The sequence below is a fragment of the Piliocolobus tephrosceles genome, chromosome 1, assembly GCF_002776525.5.
Source record: "Piliocolobus tephrosceles isolate RC106 chromosome 1, ASM277652v3, whole genome shotgun sequence".
Classification (NCBI taxonomy): Eukaryota; Metazoa; Chordata; class Mammalia; order Primates; family Cercopithecidae; genus Piliocolobus; species Piliocolobus tephrosceles.
In genome coordinates this window covers 61,832,401-61,852,481 of record NC_045434.1, presented here as the reverse complement: position 1 = coordinate 61,852,481, position 20,081 = coordinate 61,832,401, and the positions used below count along the sequence as shown (strand labels likewise).

At 52.2% G+C, this 20,081-nt stretch overlaps 1 protein-coding gene and 1 long non-coding RNA gene across 5 annotated transcripts in view; one reads left to right on the top strand and one right to left on the bottom strand.

Annotated features, from left to right (window-relative positions):
- Positions 1–620: 620 nt before the first annotated feature.
- The window catches only part of NFASC (neurofascin), a 197,011-nt gene continuing 177,550 nt past the window's right edge, over positions 621–20,081 (bottom strand). The window contains exons 28-32 of the mRNA XM_023186935.2: positions 17,599–17,715; positions 16,144–16,296; positions 9,250–9,381; positions 6,066–6,135; positions 621–2,671 (exon numbers count right to left, since the gene is read on the bottom strand). Of these exons, the coding sequence (XP_023042703.2) occupies positions 2,440–2,671; positions 6,066–6,135; positions 9,250–9,381; positions 16,144–16,296; positions 17,599–17,715 (704 nt within the window). The 3' untranslated portion in view covers positions 621–2,439. The remainder of the gene's footprint in view (positions 2,672–6,065; positions 6,136–9,249; positions 9,382–16,143; positions 16,297–17,598; positions 17,716–20,081) is intronic.
- On the top strand, positions 1,583–19,018 carry LOC111522752. 4 transcript variants are annotated; one of them, XR_002725315.2, is made up of 11 exons: positions 2,007–2,110; positions 2,543–2,867; positions 4,572–4,646; positions 5,215–5,331; positions 5,834–5,999; positions 6,308–6,462; positions 7,520–7,572; positions 13,331–15,386; positions 15,920–16,026; positions 18,281–18,495; positions 18,582–19,018. It is a non-coding gene; the product is annotated as an uncharacterized LOC111522752 (long non-coding RNA). The 4 variants fall into 4 exon arrangements; XR_002725314.2 differs by lacking the exons at positions 13,331–15,386; positions 15,920–16,026; positions 18,281–18,495; positions 18,582–19,018 and adding exons at positions 1,583–1,707; positions 1,791–1,899 and having other exon boundaries at positions 7,520–8,064; XR_004228998.1 differs by lacking the exons at positions 13,331–15,386; positions 15,920–16,026; positions 18,281–18,495; positions 18,582–19,018 and adding exons at positions 1,583–1,707; positions 1,791–1,934 and having other exon boundaries at positions 7,520–8,064.

Here is a 20,081-nt window from a genome sequence, read left to right as displayed (position 1 = left end):
TTCTTCATACACAAAGGACAGTGCAGAGCCTGGCAGGACGCTGGAACGAGGTGCAGAGGCAGTGGGCTTACTTCTCCCCAAGACCCTTACGAGGGAAGCAGCCCTTCCCAGTCACCAGGTGGTGTTGCAGACTTGCTCACCGTCCCTTCCTGCCCTAAGAGCCTGCTTTTGGTGCAGTGAGTTCACTGGCATGTACGGTGCAGTATGGAATGAGTGTCTGAGAAACTGACTACTCTGCTCAGATCCAAAGCGTTTTCTGGAAAGGCCAGTCCTTTAATTCAGCTCACAGACACGCTTCCCTGACATTTCCTTCAGAGACAGTGGGCCTGGTATCCAAGCAGGTGTTGGAGGAAAGCCAGGGGAGGGGCCCTCCAAGCTCACGCCCCACCCCCTACTCTTTACCCTGTCCCCTTGCACTGTGATAAGCTGCCCCTCAGGCGTCCAGGCAGCAGCCCTGGCTGAGGCTTGGCCCAAATGACCATCACACACTCTCAGGTTCAAACAGCCTTATTGGCTCAGTTCTGGGCTATGATTTCTTACCAGCAGACAGAGAGTGTGTGTCTATGGGCTTGACCTTCAACTGAATGATTATTAATGATGCAAGCATTGCTAATACCTTTGCGGCTTAAACATGTGGCAAACGATGCTTTGATAAAGTCACTGAAGGACAGAGCCCTGGTCCGGCCCAGGCCCCCTGGCTAGCAGCTGGAGGCTCAAATCAGAGGCTGTGCCCATGGCAGCTGATTCGTTCCTGGGGATCAGCTTCACCCTCCTGAAACTGACCTGAGCTACAGAAACAGCTAAAGGGCTCCTCTTAGACTCAAGATCTCCCCCTCTCCTTCTCTGTCTCTGAGGCTAGGTACCTTTGGTTTCAAAAATGCATTAGGTGGGGAGGATGAAGGCAGCACCTTCGGTCTGACAACTGCAGGTCTGCGAGTGTCTCCATTTGGGGTGACTGGTAAGGACGTGTGTTGGGTGGCCGCTTCTGGTCCTGCCGGAACACTTGCATAGGCTGCCCTGCTCTCCTGGAGACAGACATCGCTGGAGGCTTCAAGGCTTGCAGGGAGGGGCTGGGAACCTGGGAACTCCAGGGGCAGATCAGCGCTGCATAAGGCATACAAAGAGCATTGAGTCCTCCCCAGGTGGGGGCATCACAGCACTGAGTACGGTGCCACCTCAGGTCCCCTGATATGTATACACCCCAGTGAAAGGGCAGACTGGCTCAGTCTTGGGGCAAGTCCCCATCCACATACCACGTCAAACAAGAGCCTCAGTGTCCTACAGAACTGGCTGAGAAGATGATATCTATCTGCTAGAGGTGGAAGGGGAGCAGTGCCTTATGCCCCAAACGCACCAGCAAAGCTTTTGCATCACAGCATTCCATCTCCTCCAGGGTGGCAGCGTGGGCCCCAGCCACGTGGACAGGTGCCCTCTGGGACACAGTGGGTGTGGCCCTCTATCTACATCCTGGGTTTCACCAGTGGGGAGGAAGGAAGTCCAAACCCAGCCTTTTTCTTCTCTCTAGAGGTAAGCAGAGTTCCCCCGAGACCAGACACCTGATTTTCTTCTGCTTGAGGTACACAGTCACTGGCGTTGAAGTCCTTCCTATCAGTGCTCACTCCTGTTCCTCAAACTTCTTCAGAGTCAGTGCAGCTCACATCTTAGATACTCCAGAGAAAAGGGCAGGGGAGGAATGAGGAGCAAGAGGTAAACACACCTCCCAACCGAACCAGAGAGCAGCAAAGAGACCTGCACACCTTCTCCCTGCCAAAAATACTGTCATTTTCCAGAAAGGAGCCAAGCCCAGCTCAGCAACTGACAAGGCCGAGGCAGAGGGGTTGGGAGCCAGGGGAGGCATATGGCGAGAAAGGCATCCTTCGGAAATGCATTGGCCCAGAGGTGGTTTGAATATTACAGCCTGTCTACATGTTCTGGTACGGATTCAATCCTTTTTGCCTATCTTTGCGGTCTCCTGGGGGAGAATCTACTTTTTCTTTCTTTTCCAGGAACACTTTTTCAAAAGGAAAAGAAAACGGAGACATCGGGTCTGGAGGGGAAGATGCACAAAGCAAAATTAAGACAATGAGAAGTCCTGTAACCAACAGAAACGGTGAGCATGTGCTGAGGCCAAGGGCGGGCAGTGTGGTGGAACGCTCTGGGGTAGCTGTGAGACCGGGCAAGGGGCCAGGCTCCCTCCAGCTGAGCTCAGCCATGGCTCCAGCTCTCCCACACTGGTGGCACCCGGGGCTGAAGGGGGGTCATTGGGAGGGGGCTTATGGGTGGCTTGGTGGTCACTGATCCTCACAGCTTGGCAGACCCCCATATCGTACCCTTGTTACTGAAGGTGGTGGTGGCTTTGTGGTAGGTCTGCAGTGGTTTAGTTTCCCCCTCTCCCCTCCTCCCACTTGCAAAGTGGTGGCTGTGCCTGGGTGGGCTCCGTTAGGCCAGAGAGTAGATAGCATTGACAGGTGACGTGGCCTCTGAGCTTTCGTTGCCCTCTGTTTCCTCCTTGTCCTTTTTGACGGTGTACTGGCCGATGAAGGAGCCATCTTCATTGAACTGGCCCTCGCCACCCTCGCCATAGTCCACCAGGCTGTCGTCACTCTCCTGCTGCTTGATGGTGCCGTCCAGAGATGTCTGACTGCCCTGCAGAGGCTTGTTGTCCTCATCACTGGCCAAAGAGAGACAGAGAATCTCAGGTGGTGTGGGATGGGGCAGCCGGCCTCCTGCCAACACATGTCCTACACAGCTCAGAGAGGATGGGACCCAGGAGACCACCCAGTCCAGCCTCCGCTTCACCCTCCCCTGTCCAGCCTGCTCTACAGAAGGGAAACGGAGGCCTAGAGAGGACAAGCACCTTTTCTAAGGTGAGGTTGCAAGTCAGGTAGGGCAGGGAGTGGAGCCCATGCTTTTGGGCTCCTGGTCCAGGTTCCTTCCATGAGACTGGGTCCCTATCTGTGGTGGGAGTGGATAGAGGATGGCCACCCCATGGTGAGGCAGAGCCACTGCTTGTGAGACCATATGGGATGGTTCTAGTCCCGAGTGTGTCACTGTGTGGTTTTGTGACCTGGGCCTCAGTCATCAAGAGGGGCTGGCCCAGCTATGATTTCCCAGGACCTGTGACTCTGTAGGGAAACACTCTCACCTTGACAAAAAGCAAGGCTTTTAAAGGAAGAAAGCTCTCCCCCGCCTCTCTGCTTCTCTGTCTTGGTGTGTTTCGCTGAGCTATCTGGTTGATCTATAAAAAGATGTTATTGCTTTGGACCTAGCAAGTACAGGTGTGCAAGAGTAGTGGGAGGGAGGCGCACACAGGTAAGCAGGTGATGCCAGCAATCGTGAGAAGATAGCAAGGCTCAGAGGATCATGCCTAGCCCCTCTGAGGCCCACAGGCCCTGGCCCTAAGCTCCCCTTGTGCAGGGAGAGCTGGGAGGCTGCTGAATAAAGCTGCATGGGCCGCTGGGAACAGCTGCCCAGTCAGGATGTCTGCCGCGCCCCTGAGGAGGCGTGGGCCGCTCCCTGAGCCAGCGTCTGTTCAGGCACCATGTCCCTTCCCTTGGCTGGAAAGGCTCAGAGCGGGCACCAGGTGGTGCTGGCTGCACTTCAGAGGTGAGCCCAGTTCCTGGGCAGGAGCAGCTCAGGATGAGCAGTGGGAGTCTGGGTCTCAGTGGGTGGGACCATAGCAGTGCCAGGCAGTCTGAGTAGACACACACCACACCCTTCCTTGCCCCCAGCTCCCCACCCACCCTGTCCTTCCTGGACATGGGGAAGACAATCAGCTGAGTTGCCATTACAGTGGGCAGTGCGTTGTCACTTCTAATAGCAGTGTCGGGCAAAGACAGCTGTCAGGGGAGGGCAGTGAGCCAGGGCCAGGGCTGTGTTAGAAGACGGAAAGCTATTAGCTCACTCCCTGCAGTGCTGCCCCATGAATACAGCCTAACTGTATTCTGGGACAGCCGTGCGTTGGGAGATGGTGTGAGGAAGGCAGCTCTCTGGGGCTGTGCTGAGTTTGTGCAGGAAGTGGAAGCCACTGTCTGCCAACTGGAGGAGCGGAATTGCCAGGCTCCTCACCTCACTTGCAGGTCTTGTTTGCATGCACTCCTTCCCAGGGCCCTCCACCCCGTGTACAGGGGCATGAGGACTGTGCTATGCGATTTGTGGGAATTCCTCCTCTGGTTCCAGGCAGCTAAGCTAAGTGCAGCCACTGGACAGTGACAGCCCAGCCAGTGGGAGGGGTAGGGGGAGAGGTCTGTAGCATGCCAGGCTGTTGAAGGGACGGGGGATCTAGGTCTAAAAAGAACAGACCGAATAGACCTCTCCTAAGGGAAGCTTGAAAGAAACCAGAATGACTAGGGGTGGCCTTGGTCTGGCCACCTGTTGGCCTCGCTTCTGAGACATCTTCAAGGTCTAGGTGGATGGACATGGGGGAGAAAAACAAAGGGCGCCCCATGGGAAAGGTGGTCAGTCACTTAGCCACAGACTGGAGTGAGAGGAACAGTACTCTTCGCCCCCAGGCCTATCCCCCCTAGAAACTTAGTTCTTCCTCTGATGTATTAATTTCAGCCTTTTCCCAGGTTAGGGCTCTTAGACTCATCCAAGGGAGGACTCTAGGACGGATGCTGCAGACCTTCCAGAGCCAAAGCAGAGGGGTATGTGCATGTAGGGGTGCAGGCCTAGGCATGCTCCTGTGTGTGTAGACCCAGCCTCAGTGTCTGTGGGGAGGAGGCAGGGGTTTTTGCCCGACAGCTTTGGTGTCTGGGGCAGGAGAGGTGCACGAGGAAGCAGCTCCTCACCGTGCAGGCTGCTCAGCCCTGTATTGGAGGAGGTCCACGCTCCTCCTCCCTGGCTGCACCGAGAGTCTGGGGGAGGAGAAGCCCCATGGCTTTTGGAACAAAAAGCCAAGGAAGTCTCAGCCCACAGGGAAGCTGGGCACTGCCAGGGAAGATGGGAAGGGGGCTCTTGTGACTGCCCTTTCAGGGGGCTTGTGGGGATGTTGGGACTAGATGGACAGTTATGGCCCATAAGCCTACAGACAGGCTCCTGTGTGGGCAGTGGCTCCACCACCCATTGATCTGATTATGCTTGCCAGGCTGATGGGCAGAGTGGCAGAGGCCCAGGACAGGAAAAGGAGACTGCAGCAGAGGACAAGGGCCTGGGCCCAGGCAGTAACTGGGTGGTGTGGGGAGGGAGGGCTCTCATCAGACATTCCCTCCACAGCACTTGGTCTGAGAATGACACTCCACAGCCCACTCTGCATCATCCCTCAGCTCAGAACGTATTCGTGATCTCCATGGACAACAATGTTGTTAAGCCCAGATACGAAGATGCATCCAGGTAGGACAGGTGCACGGGTACAGAAGTATAGAATAGCAGCACCAGCAGCACCAGCCAGCCCCAGACTTTCCAGCTTTGCCACTAACTCACTGTGTGGGGAGCATGGAAATGTTTTAGACAATATGCTTCCCGGTTTGGGCCTCAGTCCTCTCATCTGGGGCATAGGGCACTGGACCTAGATACCTTTCCAAGGCCCATTCCGGTCTAGGGCCCAAAGATATCACCACATTCAAGGAGAAACGACCTGGAATCAGCCCACCTTCATTCCTTGAGGCTTTAAGACATCACAGCCTCCCAGGGTCATTATCTTCAGGGTTAGGAGTAGAGTGTGGGCAGAGAATCAGCCTGAGAGCTGAGCTCATCTCACAGCAAGAGGGTCCTGGGGCTCGTGTTCAGAGTGAAAAGGTGGAAAGCTAAAAATAGCAAGCTTGATACATTTGAGTTGTGCGGTTGAATGAATGAAATGCTGTTCATCAAACTAATGCACGCATGTGTCAGGCAGTGTCTCCTGGGGAAGCAGCCTCGTCTGGCACTCTTAGGATGAGAAGCCTCTGAGTAAATTCAGCAGCACGCACTCTCTACCACAGCGCCGCCAGAGAGGCAAGGTGACGGCCCAACGGGCAAGGACGGCTACTCATGGACTCTCAGCCAAGTGGAGCTGCTCTGAGGTGAGGGTGGTGCCTGAGGGACATGGAGGACAGCTTGCCTGCGAGAGGAGGAGGGAGATCACGTACCTATAGTCAAACGAGCCATCCTCTTCCTTGGGGTCTTCAGGGCCAAGGGGAACATCCTTCTTTTCTCGTACTTGGTCAACAAGAGAAGCAAAGACACAGACACGATGATTAAGTACATGCCCCTGCTCTCCAGGGCTCCACTGATTGCAGGGCCAGAAGGCACCACCCTGGGCTCACAGACACTCTTTTTTAACAAGGCACCATCCATGCCTCCCTTGTTTTTGCTTCCTGTACTCAATCAGTTGCCAAGTTGACTCTGCCGCCTCCTTCTCAGCCCCAGAGGTCTCTTTACATCTCCACTGACAACTGAAATCTCCTCCTACCAAGCTCCCCCAACCACCTCTCCATGAAGTCTCCCCAAAAGACCAAGCAGATGTGATCTTTTCCTTTGCCAAAGGTAAACGCTCCACTGTTTGCACCTTTCTTATTCTGCTCTGTGGTATAACTATTTGTGCACGTTTCTCATGCCTATCACAGAAGGCCAGTTCTTTCCTCAAGGGTGGGGGTCTGTGTGCTTCTTCACAGTTCCTAGCAGAGTGCCCTGAGCAGAGAAGACACGCCGTACACACCTATGGGATGGAAAGTGTCTCTTCTCTGTGACCCCCCTTGTTGGCATGCCCCCTTTCCACCACTTCCTCTGTGACGTGTGAGCATTCAGCCGAGGCCCTGTCTTGTGCTGTGCTCATTCTTTCGGTGTCAGCTACGGTGCCCTTGAGGAGAGATCATTTTTCCTCCAGTATTGCTAGTGTACAGCACAGAGGTGGATGCACAGCAGGCACTTACATGAAAGCCTCTTTATGTATCTTTTTTTTTTTTGCAGTGGTGCTATCTTTGCTCACTGCAACCTCTGCCTCCCGGGTTCAAGCGATTCTCATGCCTCAGCCTCCCAAATAGCTGGGTTTACAGGCGCCTGCCACGCCTGGCTAATTTTTGTATTTTTAGTAGAAGCGGGGTTTCACCATGTTGGCCAGGCTGGTCTCGAACTCCTGACCTCAAGTGATCCACCCACCTCAGCCTCCCAAAGTGCTGGGATTACAGGTGTGAGCCACTGCTCCCGGCCTATGTGTCCTTTTTGAGATACAAGGCAGATAATCGTCCTCATTTTAGATGAGGGAAACTGAATCCTTGAGAAGTGAAGAGCATATCACGTAACTAATTAGTGACTGAATGAAGACCGGAGGGAAGACTAGCACCCAGGCCTTGTGGCTCCTGGTTCACTCATCTTTTTAAGGGACCAGGGGCTTACCCTGTAGCTGGAGGGCAAGAGATTAGTTTCAAAGAACTGTTTGGTATGAGATACTTTCTGAAAGGGCAAAGGACGGCTCAGAGTTGATCTGCTGGGTTCTTCCGGTATTCCACTTCCACCTGGAACGGGCGTGAACTCAGTCCACCCAAGTCTTACTGTCAGATGGAGGAGGCAGCCTTTTCCCTAACTGAGGCTTTCTCTCTTACAGAACCAGATAAGCCCAGCACAGCAGAAGAGAGTGAAAGGAAACATCGCTCACCAGTAAGGAATGATCATTTCCTGCCCTCCCTCACTTAAGGCACAGTTCTTCAGAGTCCTAGTCTGTGGGTACTTGGGCATGGGGAAGGAGAAAGAATCGAGTCTCCTCTCCCTTCTGTTTCCTTTGTGTTGAGTTTTAGGGGGTCCTAGGGGAGGACCTGTTCTAAGAGATGGGGAGAAGGAAGCATTTGGGGAGCATGGGGTGTGTCTGGTGATGCGACTTTCTGGGGCAGGGAGAAATTTCATTCTGTAGTCCAGCCAGATTTTTGCTTTCAGGGTCATCCATTATCCTGTCTCCTGTCACCCTACCCACCCCATCACAGACGGATGGCTCTCTTGCTCCTGTGTAAAAAACAATCAATATTTCCAGAAACAAGAATGCCAGAGGTCCTCTTGTCCTTGACCTTGGTATGTCTGGGCTGCATGATCTTTTTTCTTTTCCCCTTTTTTGAGACGGAGTCTCACTCCATCGCCTAGGCTGGAGTGCAGTGGCACAATTTCAGCTCACTGCAACCTCTGCCTCCCAGGTTCAAGCGATTTTCCTGCCTCAGCCTCCTGAGTAGCTGGGATTATAGGCGTGTGCCACCATACCCAGCTAATTTTTTGTATTTTTGGTAGAGACAGGGTTTCACCATGTTGGTCAGGCTGGTCTTGAACTCCTGACCTCAAGTGATCTGCCTGCCTTGGCCTCCCAAAGTGCTGGCATTACAGGTGTGAGCCACGGTGCCCAGCCTGGAGGATCTTTTAAAAAATTTATTGATTTATTTGAGACAGGGTCTAACTCTGTTGCTCAGGCTGGAGTGCAGTGGCACGATCATGGCTCATGGCAGCCTTGACCTCCCCAGGCTCAGGTAATCCTCCCACCTCAGCCTCTTGAATAGCTGGGACCTCAGACACCTGCCACCATGCCCAGCTAATTTTTGTATATTTAGTAGAGACGCAGTTTCATCATGTTGGTTGGGCTGGCCTCAAACTCCTGACCTTAAGTGACCTACTCGCTTTGGCCTCTCCAAGTGCTGGGATTACAGGTGTGAGTCACTGTGCCCAGCCAGGGGCTGAAGGATCTTGAGGTCTCCTTGGGACTTTAGGGAAGCCCAAAGTGCTTTAGGACCACGGGGGTCCCTACCAATGCCACCCGTCTTCAGCCTCTCCCTGCTCCTCGCGTCGGAGCTTCTGACCCTTGCTAGTGGTATTGGTGGTTACACCATCGTCCTGCTGAGTGCCCACCTCTGGAACTCTCTCATGGGGGTGCTGCTTCTGCCCAGACCCCTCCTCTCCCCATTCTCTGGGACATGGTTAGGGAAAATGCCTCTCTTCCTTTCTCCTTCCCCAGGACCCAGGATCCTAATGAGATTCGGGCTAAAAAAAAAGCCAATTTATAGAGCAAATGGGTGGTGAGTCAAGGGGAGGAAAGGTCATTCTTAACAGGAGCCAGGGTTCCTTCCATCCCCTCTCTGAGGCTGCTTGGACTGTGCCATCCGCCCAACTCAGGCGAACTTAATTAACTCAAGTGCTTGCTGGCAGCCCGAAGATGCACAGGCAAGAGGATTGTATTTCCAAGCTGGGCAAGGGCTGGCTTCACTGAGAGGACACAGTCCCCGGATCTGGCTGCAGACCTGGAGACTCACGGGAAAGCGGACGTGCCCCGCCCTGCAAGCCCACGCCTCTCGCACGTCTCACCTGGGTACTTGCCGCCGCGACTCCTCTTGATGAAACAGACGATGAGCAGGATCAGCACCAGGAGGGCGATGGCGCACATAAGCCCAATGAACCAGCCCTGGGTGGCGATGTCCGCTTGGTTGTTGGTGTAAGCTGGCAGGGAGGGCCGGAAGCAAACCCGTGAATGGTTTCATGGGGGAGATGGTGAGGAGGGAGATGGAGGGAAGAACTTCAGCTATTTCACATGGATGTTTCTCCTGGAGCCTAACACTACCACCTAGCAGCCCCCCGGCCCAAACTACCCCGCTAAAGGACAAAAAGAAAATAATTAAAGAGCCAAGGTCAAAAGATCAGAAAAGAGGCAAAGGAAAGGGGTACAAGGAGCAAATAAGAAGCAGAAGGCTGAACAGGTCCTTTAGGAAGGGGAAAGTATCCTAGGAACGAAGCACGGCATTCTTGGAAACCAGAGGGCTGGTCACAGCCTAGTGGGGACTGAGGGATGGCCACGGATTGGCCACGGAAGTATGATTCCCCATGGATGAGTCCAGGGTGGAGAAATGGGAGCCGGCAAGCTACCCTCAGGGAGTGTAGGCCGTGGCCATGTTGCAAAAACCCGCTATGAGAACACCTTCGCAGGCCTGCGCAGGCGCACAGCGGCGTCCCTGCCCACCAGCATGGCTCCGAAGCCATCCAGCCTTCCTGAGGGTGAGGACTGGACCAAGTGGAGGCCCAGGAAGCCCTATCTTTTCACATCTCTCTAGTGGATCATATGCTTCCTGACAGCAAAGGCAATCCTGGTGTGGGTACCCCTAGCCAGGCCAGCAGCAACGTGGGGCTGGGGCTGTGCCTTCTGCTCACTCCATGACACTTCCAGACTACTCCACCCAGGGTGACCCCCCCGGTGGTCTGTGACGAGCCGATGTACCCCCTCCAACCCCTGTGACAGTGAGTCCCTCTCTGTCCATGCCCAGCATATGTGGAGACCTGTTACAAAGTGGGCAGATCCCTTTGTGATTTGAAAGGCCTGCGGGAGGGCCTGAAGAACAGGTGCTCAGGAGTCATCTGAGCGTGTCCTTGATGGCCCAATGGCTGGGTTTGGGTTCAGGAGGTGGGTGTGGTCAGTACCAACTCACCCTTCTCCTTTCTACTGGCTGGAGAACAAAAGCGACCCCTCCTGAAATGCAGCCTGTCACAGAACGTGAGACTCTGTGACAGAAGGGAAGGATCAAAGGAACTTAATACACTCAAAGTAACCCTGGAACCAGCCAGCCCAGAGACACCTGGGGAGAGGCACACAACAGCAGGAGCCCCAAGAACCACGGAGCTGGCGCCAAGGCACTGAGCCTCTTGCTAGGAGCACAGGGAACAGCATGAGGGCCACAGCACGTGCGCCCCCAGGTCTTCAGCACATGCCATTTGTGGGGCAGTTATCTGGGTGCAAGCCTACCCTTTGCTCCTCTTGGGGGCAGAAACTATTTTTACAGGCTTCCCAGTGCCCAGGCAAGGGCATTGCACCAAGAAAGTTCTCAATACAGGGTGAAGACTGATGAACAAGTGTCCTCTGCACTCTGGTTGCCCAGGGCAGCCCCGGGCTGAAAAGCAGGAGAGGCCTGTGAGAACAAGGCTTGTGAGTACCATGATGTAGGTAGGCTGCAGAGAAAAGTCCCATCCCTGCTTCCACTCCTGCTCCCAGCAGGCCCCCCGCCACAGTGTCAGAGTGATCTTTCCAACCCCCCATGTAGGACTGAATCACTTTCTTGCTTTAACCCTCCAAAGCTTCTCATTGTTATTGAAGAAAACTCTTCATTCCTTATCCTGACCTGTCAGACTCCATCAGAGCAGGCCCTGGCCATCTCTCTAGTTCTACCTCCCACCACCCTGTCCTCATGCTTATACTCCAGCCATGCTGGCTGCTCTCATTTCTAGTGCAGGGCCTTTGCATCTGCTGCTTTTTCTTCTAATGGCTGCCCTGGCAACTGGTACCTCCTCAGAGAGGTCTTCCTAAACCTTTCCAGTTTAAACAAAGTCCCTTTCCCCAACTCCCACCCAGCCACTATCTCTACTTCATAGCATTTATAACCATTTAATATATGTAGATCTATCTATCATTATCTATTTAATCCTTCCTTCCTTCCTTCCTTCTTTCCCTCCGTCCCTCCTTTTCTTTTTTCTCTTCCCCCACAACCCTCTCCCCTTCTCCTCCCCTTCCCTACTCTCCCCTCCTCTTCCCTCCTCTTCTCTTTTTGAGACAGGGCCTCACTCTGTTGCCCAGGCTGGAGTGCAGTGGTGTTATCATAGCTCATTGCAACCTCAATCTCCTGGGCTTAAGTGATCCTCCTATCTCAGCCTCCCAAGTAGCTGGGACTACAAGTGCCTGTCACCACGCTTAGCTAATTTTTTTTATTTTTAGTGAAGACAAGATCTTGCTATGTTGCATAGGCTGGTCTCAAAGTCCTAAGTGTCCTGTGTCTTAAAACAAAAACCCTTGAGGAACTTACCAGAATTTTCAGCTCCAGTTCACATGCTGCCCTCTTATTGGTACACTCTATACTCTTCCGCCCCCTCCAGTTCCCGCCAACTCCTCTGTATCCCCAGCAAGCTGACTTTAAGCCCCTCTGTTCTTAGCGTTTCAGCTGTTACCACTGAGTGGGCCTCTCCCAAGCTGACCTCCACCTCCTTGACTCTCATCATCACCAGTGATCCTTTATTCATCCCCATCATCCCTCCAGCCACCTCCACAACTGTAAGCCCAGAGCCTCCTCCTCCAGCTCTCCTTGGATGTGTGTGCTTAAATTTCAACCTGCGTCTTCCTGCCCCCTGCCTTGGTTCTCCCAGCTCTCCTGCTGCTGCCAGAGGCCTCACCACTGTGCCCATCTCTAAGAGCTGCTGCTTCTTCCAAAACGCCTCCCATATTCTCCTCACTGTTCCATTCTATTCCAGGGGTCCCCTCATGTGTGCCTGTCAGTTCCTGTGGATACAATGAGACATCCTGTTACCACCTTCCTAGGAGGCTTCCAATGATGCCACCTTTCCTTACTCCCCACTGTGTGGGCTCAGCTTCTGAGCCTGGCCTTCCAGGAGCACCAGTCTCCTTTCCATGCATCCTGCCCCTCCTGCCCAAGAAAGCCCAGGCTGTCGCCCTCCTAGCCCACTGCCACCTTTGCACACTCTACACCTCCTCCCTGAATCTCCCCTTGCTCCAACTCACACCATCTCCTAACTCCGATTTCACCTCCAGCTGCTCCATGCAGTGGAACATTTAATTGTTCTATTTCCTGGGTCCTGGTTTCCAATTATACTATTAAAGTCTTGAGAATGGGGGATTTCTTTTAGCCTTGTAGTACTTGGCACAATGCTGGTCACATAACAAGTAGTCAGTGACTATTTATTGATTAATGGTTTTATGGTTTAGTGGTTTTATTAAATGATTAATGATTAATTTAATCTTACTATCATACAGTTAACCTGGCATACTGATTTAGGCTTTTCCCCTGATATTAGCTAGGGGTCATATGGATACTGGCTTGCCCATGTGCGGGACCTGGGCACTGGGATGAAGGAATTACTTCAACATGTGTTTGGATAGTTGTACCCACCTTTTGCAAGGAGGTTGGTTTGTGTGTCTGCAAAGACCTAGTCAACGGCCTAGTTGCACCACCATCTTCCTGGTGCTTGTTCTGATGCACCCTGACAGCTGTCTCCACAAGACTTCCTTCCTCTTGGGAAAGAAAGTCATCATTCCAGGAGAAAGGGGCCACATGAGCAATTAGGAAGCAAATACGGCTTTTCATTCCTGACGTACCAGGTGAAGTTCAAAGGTTACCTTCCATCCTTACTGAAAAGGCCAAAGAATTTCCTGTGAAGTCTGGACACAGAAGGCTGTTCAAAATCAAGTGGGATCTGGGATAAGGTGGGCTTGACCACATCCCATCAAAGTGATTTAGTTTCTCAAGGACCAAAAGAAATTGAGGATATAATGATCACACTTATAATGGGACCCCATGACCTGGACTCTGAGAGGAAGGCATTTTAGCAAGTTCCCAGAGCAATTATATTTGACTGTCAACAACATACTCAATGGGTCTGTTAAACTTGTTTCCAGATTCCTAACGGATCCAGTAATATCAGTGTGCAAAGACCAGGGTGCGTTGACACTCGCCACTCTCAGCTGTAGCTGACCGGAGCCAGAAGAGCATCCTCTCGTCCGGCCCACACACCCTTACACTGGACTAGAAGACATGTTTTGTGTGCCCTCCACACCTCCCGCTGCAACACCCACTCAGAAACAGGCAATACACCTGCAAAGCAGACAGCTCTCATGACTCCTAATTCTAACTGAGAGGAATTGGGTTTGGCCAGGAAAGAAAGACCAGTCACTCAAAGTCTACAGAAGAATTATGTTCTAGAAATAGGGATAGATTAACAAATATAACGGGGGTAGATTTTCCCCAAATACAGTTTGGCTCAGCTGTTCTCACTTAAGCACCATTTGACACCTCTCCACACCTTGCCCCATCCTCGTTGACCGAAGAGATGCTTCTTCCAAACACAGCAGAAGCTGACTGCATTCAGGTCCCCTGAGGCCCTGCTCCCTGTTCTCCTGAGGTCCGAGGCAGGCTGCTATCTGACTGCTGGCCCACTCTCAGCATCCGCCATCCTCCTGCCTTACCCCATCCCTCACCCAGCACAGAAGGGCTGATGGGCCTCTTGGAGTCCAGGGTTATGTGTTTGTAGCCCCTCAGGTCTCTTTGGCTTCAAACACTTGAAGGAGGTGATTAACTTCCCATTGGGATTTTTTGGTGAGGGTCAGAGAGGCTGTCAGCCTTCCCAGTGGTTTCCTTCCTGAACTGCTATAGTGCGTTCAAGTCTGCCGACTAAAGTGACAGCCTGTGGTTGTCTAAATGACCAGTGGTCAGGGCCCAGAGATGCTCATGAGTTCTTGCTTTAATGAAACACAGGGATCTGTGGGTTGCATGGACTTGGCTCTGGAGTCCATCCACAGGAAAGAGAATGTGTATTTTTGAAGGATATGGACACACACTCACAGACTTCAGAAAGTGAAAATATTTCCTTTCCCTATGTGGTCTGCAGACAGTAATTTCCAGTCAGCCTGTGAGAGAAGTGGACAATATGTACTCAGAGCTGGGCTCATCAACCTGCCCACTCCAGCTCTCGCTGGGAGGAGTCTGGGAAGACTTGCCAGGGCTGATTGTTTCATCACTGGAAAGCAAGCTATCAAAATGGGCCTTTCCACCAAGCACAGGAAAAGAGAAACAAGTATTTAGGTTCAGAAGCATACCTGGTATCATTCGGTTTTCTATGGTGTGCTTAATACCCCAAATCAGATTAGGACATCCCTCAGGGCAGGGCCTGAACCCTCACCCACAGCCCTAGGGCTTAGCACCTGGAGAAGTCAAACTCTCAAAGCAGGCTGTCCTGGTTTTGGCAGTCTTCCCTAGGATGGAACCCTATTTTCAAATACCATCTTTGCTTTTTGCTGCTGTGCTGGACTCAAGTATGTAATGAAGCAAAATCAAATGCACATACCAGTGAGCAACAGCTTGGGACCTCATCTGAGCTAGACAGCGTCCAGCCACTTGCTCTGCTCGGTCCACTGTCCAGTTGCCTGGCCTGGCTCCCCTTGTTACAGGACAGGCTGGCCACTCGCTCAGACATCCTGCCTGAGTCGGCCTGGCTAGCCTCAATCAGGGAGCCCGACTCTCAGACCCTCTGAGCCTTGATGGCATGCAAATGCACAGGACAGGCAGAGACACAAGGAGGAAGACAGGATGCCGGACCAGGAGGGACTAGGATAGAAGGGGTGGGGTAAGACATTTACACAGATGGGCAGGGACTCCCGAGATGCAAGCTACCAGGATCAGCCTCGCCAGGCCAGGTGCAGGAGGAGTAATGAATATTTAAGTCAACATTCAGAAGTTCATATAAATCACTGTGTTTTTTTCCCCTCCCCTATCCTGTGTATCTAATGACCCGCATCTGATTAGGATATCCCTTGGGGGCAAGGTACTGATTCTTTTCTCTCTTAATCTCTTTCCCCACCCTTACCCGTAGCTCTGGGACTTAGCATACAGGCCACTTGGCAGCCTGCTCAGCTGAGTTTAAAGCTACACACACACACACAGACCGGCGAGTGCCCTGTAAGTATCCGGACTGCCAGCTACCCCTACCAGCACAGAGATTGCTGAACCTTGTGCCCTTTGCTGAGCCCCAGTTGGCCTGTTCATTTGGCACAAGGAAGATGTTTCTTCATCCACAGCTGAAGCCACTATAGAGCCAGAACCATTCCAGTTCTGGAGAGCTGCTTCCCCTCTCCCTGCATGCCAAAAAGTCGCCGACTTTTAGGCCAAGACAAACTTGGGACAAAAACAAAGCCCCAAACAAGTTGTGTCACTCACTTTGAAATTTTTAACAATAGATGGTGGTGGCAAGGGAGTAACAAATGCACTGATCTCCTGGAGCGACTTCTAGATCAAGGCCCTGTGATGGCCCTATCCCCTGATCCTGCATGGAGGGAGCCAGCCCCTGTGCACACAGGCCAGGTTGCACTACTCTCCTGCAGCCCGCAGACCCACAGACAGTGACCAAATGTGCACACACACCAGGCAGAGCAGGGGGCTAAGTGTTCCCTGTTGTCGTTAAACAACCCTTTGTTTCCTTCTGACCCCCACAGGGCCGCAATCACTGTTTCCTGTCTACTACGCATGCACACTGGGCTCCTCTAGGCTTCCTGAGAGCCTTCAGCTGATGCATAATAAGAGCTGAGACACGCCATGCAAGGTGGGGAATGGGGTGGGGATGAGTCTTCTTTCCGAGGAGAGAGGCAAGCAGGAAGCTGAGGATGAGAATGAAATGCCCCATGCTCGCAGGGGATGGCCAGGCCAGGTCCCCTCTCACCTGTACTGGTCATAAAGGTGATGACGGTACTGCTGATGCCCTCGTTGTCCCGGGAATAAACCCGCAACGTGTATGTCATCCCGGGATAGAGGTCTGTCAGCTGTATAGGCTGAGCCTGGGCCTTAACTGGGACAGTTTTTTTCGTATGGTTGCCTGGGGAACAGAAACCTCAATCAGCCTAGAGCCAGGCACCAGGAGCTGGAGAGCCAGTGCTTAGGTCCTGGTCACCTGTCAAAGGTAGAAAGTGTGGGGGAAGGGACCAGAGAACTGCGGGTCCAGTCCATCGTACAGACCGGGAGGTTTCCAGGCAGCTTCCCCAGGCCTGTCCATGCAATACTAACTCTTTTAAACAGCCCTTCAGCTGGGGACACCGTTCCTTCTCCTGAAGTTCTCTTTCCTCACCAGTCTTCACACTAGACATATTATAACCTACTTCCTTACACTCTTAGCTTGTCAGCAGATGCTCTGTTGCCCTGGAAGCGATTGACTTTTCACATGGATCTGGCTGGTGAGGGCCAGAAAGCCAGTTAGCATCCCTCATGAAAACAAGATGAGCTGGGTCTCTGACTCTTGGCTCTCATTCCTAGCTTCACCTCTCATTTCTCACCATGTGGTGAATTCCCACATCAGGAAAAGCGTGTGCCTGTGCATGTATGCTGTAGGGTGAATAGGGGTGGTAGGAGGCTGAAAAAGTATGGACAAAAGTATGGACGAAACTATGGAGTCCAGGTGCTGTGGATGTGAACTCCTCCAACCAGAGAGAACTAAGTCAGCTTTGCTCTCTCCTGAGAGGTCTTTGGGTAGGCTATCCCAGGTGGATTTGCTGGCTGGGTTAGTTGGCTTAATTGTTTAGAGCACATACTAAAGAGGCCAGGATGGTGGGTTTGACCCACAGGGTCCTTCACTCAGGGGCCACACTCTGCAGTCCAACGAATCTATACCCTTGGTCCCAAGCTCCAGTAAAGGGTGAGCAGCTCAGCTCAAGCCACCAGCTGGGACAAATGGCTCTGGTCTGTGGCTCTGACTAGGGGCCGCTGGCATTCCTCTTGGAGCAAAGCAGGGTTGTAGCCCAAGTCTGTGAACTGGCCCACCCAGTCTAGTGGAGCCTGAATTAAGGAGATCAATGCAGAGATTTGGCTCATTTGGGGGCTATTCAGAACCCTCATCCTGGGCAGGAAATGAATGAAGGACCCCTTTACACAGGTCCTCCACAGACATGCAACCCTAGACTTCCACTAATGGCTTGAGAAGCCCCCTTCCTTCTCCTTGAGTCTGTTCCTCCCACCTCTCTGCTGCCTGAGTGCATATCGATTTCATTAGGCCATAATTAAGCCAGGCTAAAAGGCCTCTCTGAGCCTGGGGGAGTTCACAGGATCTCTTTAATGGCATCTACCGCTACCCGCCGCTGCTGCCGACGCCGCTGCCGCCACCACCACCCCGCACAGCAATGCTTACTGTCGATGTACTCAACCACAAAGTCAGTTCCGGGCCCGAAATTGTGCTTCCAGGTGATGTTGGCCCATTTACTGTTGGGGAGCACCGTGACGTTCCATATGGACTGCTCATCGGGGGCTGGTGGACGGGTTAGAAGAGGAGTTAGTGATGAGGAGGGAGTGGCACCAGAGACATGGAGACACACACATACACACAAGCGTGTGCATGCACGCACATGCCCACGCTCACGCACGCACACACGTACACACAGTCATCTAGGAAAGGGGAGAGTCAGAAATGGCTGTGCACAGGGCCTGACAGAGCTCCAAGCTGCAGCCTTGGTGGCCAGGCCAGAGGTCACTGTCCAGGGACAAGCAGGTGCAGTCGGGAGGACTTCTGAGGGAGAGCTGGAAACTGACTGTGTCCACATAGGTAGGGTTAGAAATGAAAGAGTGTTTTTTTTTGTTTTTGTTTTTGGTTTTTTTGAGACGGAGTATTGTTCTGTTGCCCAAGCTGGAGTACAGTGGCGTGATTTCGACTCACTGCAACCTCCACCTCCCAGGTTCAAGCGATTCTCCTGCCTCAGCCTCCCAAGTAGCCGAGATTACAGGCGCCCGCCACCACGCCCGGCTAATTTTTATAGAAAGAGTGGGTTTTGATCTGTGCCATTTGAGGCTCTAACCTGGACTTATTCCCTTTTCAGATCCCTTGTCATGTCAGTGTAAGGAAAGGGCCCAGGAAAAAGGCCGTGTGTCCAGGAGCAGGAGGCCACACAGAGGAGATGTGTGCCAGCCCCCTGCCCTTCAAGCATAGAAGTGCTGCAGGAAGGAGAGGGTTATCTTTAAGAGCCAAGAGTCTTGATGAAATTTGCAGGAAGGATGTACTTTTGAAGCTGGAGGAGAATGGTGATCCAGACAGGTGAGGCTGGTCTAGGGAGCCTCTTGGGTTGTTCTTGGTCAGAGAGAGCCTGACTGATGTGTCTAACAGCTTCATATTGTCTAAAGCCTAGAATCTCAGGGGCCCGAGAAAGGCAGTGCGAACGCTTCCTCTCCCTCGCGTGAACTAGGTGGGACCAAGAGAAGATAACTCCTTGACAACCAGCCCTCAGTGGTCCAGATACCAGAAGAATCCTGTTCTGTTGGCTTCTCAGCACCACCAAGTTTTTGATGCCCAATCTCTATGCAACACAGAGGACATTAATTATCAAGTTCCTATGAGCTGGGAGCCACTTTATCAAAGCCGTGGTGCTGTCTGAAACCATAGCCTGTGTACAGGAGAAGGGCACTAATCTTCAAACGTAATCATTTTTCAAGAGTCCCAGCAGTCTGGTTACCCCATTTTCCAGCAAAGATTTAATAGTGGAGTACTCGCATGAAGCCTTGTATTTCAAAGACTTTACAAGTATGGCTCCTGTATATTTTATTAGCATGCAAGGGGGCACTGTCACCAACTCACTTGTCAAAAATAAATGAATAGAGTACATTGGTGATGCATTTATTCATTATCTATTTGACATGTGACTGAGCCTGCAGGGCTGGGGAAGTGATAAAAGATCTCCTGGTTTTCACTTCAAAGAGGTGCCTTCTGCACTACAACCTTGTCAGGCGTTGGTTGCCCCAGGTGGATATGATTCATATTAAGTGAGGGGCCAAGAAAGTGATTCCATTGATGGCACCGTGGGGAGGGCAGAAGGTAGGCTTCCTTGCCTGTCTGCCAGATGCTTCAATTGTACTGGCTGCTTGAAGCCATCCCAAATTCTAGCTCCTTAGAATTTCATGGCTCTTGCTGGTGAGAATGAATTGTGATTAGTCATGATCTGGGGACTTGAGTTTCCTTCTCCTCATCTCTAAGCCCTGTAAATAGCTAGAGAATTTGTGTTTAAACAGTTTGGCCACCAATATGAAATTGACTCAAATCTGGCTGTTTTAAAGGCAATGAAGATTGGGGTTCTTTTAGAAAAGGCTAGGCAATGGGAAGCTAAGATGATTTAGAAGTGGGAGCTGGAGGAAGGCATTGCCACAGAGAGATCAGGATCATGACCCGGAAGCACTAAAAAGTTCAAAGAGAAGGACCAAGCATGTGAGATATCAACACCTAGAAACACAGAAAGGGTCAGGGAGGGGAAGCATGGATTGTCTCACTGACTCCTGGAATGTAAGAATTAGGTAATCTCCCTTGAAATCTGAAAAAGACAGGCTAAGGACAAATACAAAGGCCTATTTCACCCTGAGAAGAGTAAACTTATGAAACATGTTTTCCCAAGATGTAAGGCACGATAAAGGTGAACATTCATTTTTAAAGTCCTAGACAGCCATTCTGCTACAGTAAGGAGGTGAGGATGGTTGAGGAGTGTTCCCAAGGTCTAGATAAGATCAAGGCCATGGCCAGGTCCTCTGCAGTGTCTCACAGAACTTGAGGAGTGCTGCGGGGGCTGGTCCTACGTGGCAACAAGGCCTATGTTTCAGAAGGCAAGTAACTCGTTGCTGGGGAGCAAGAGCCACTTC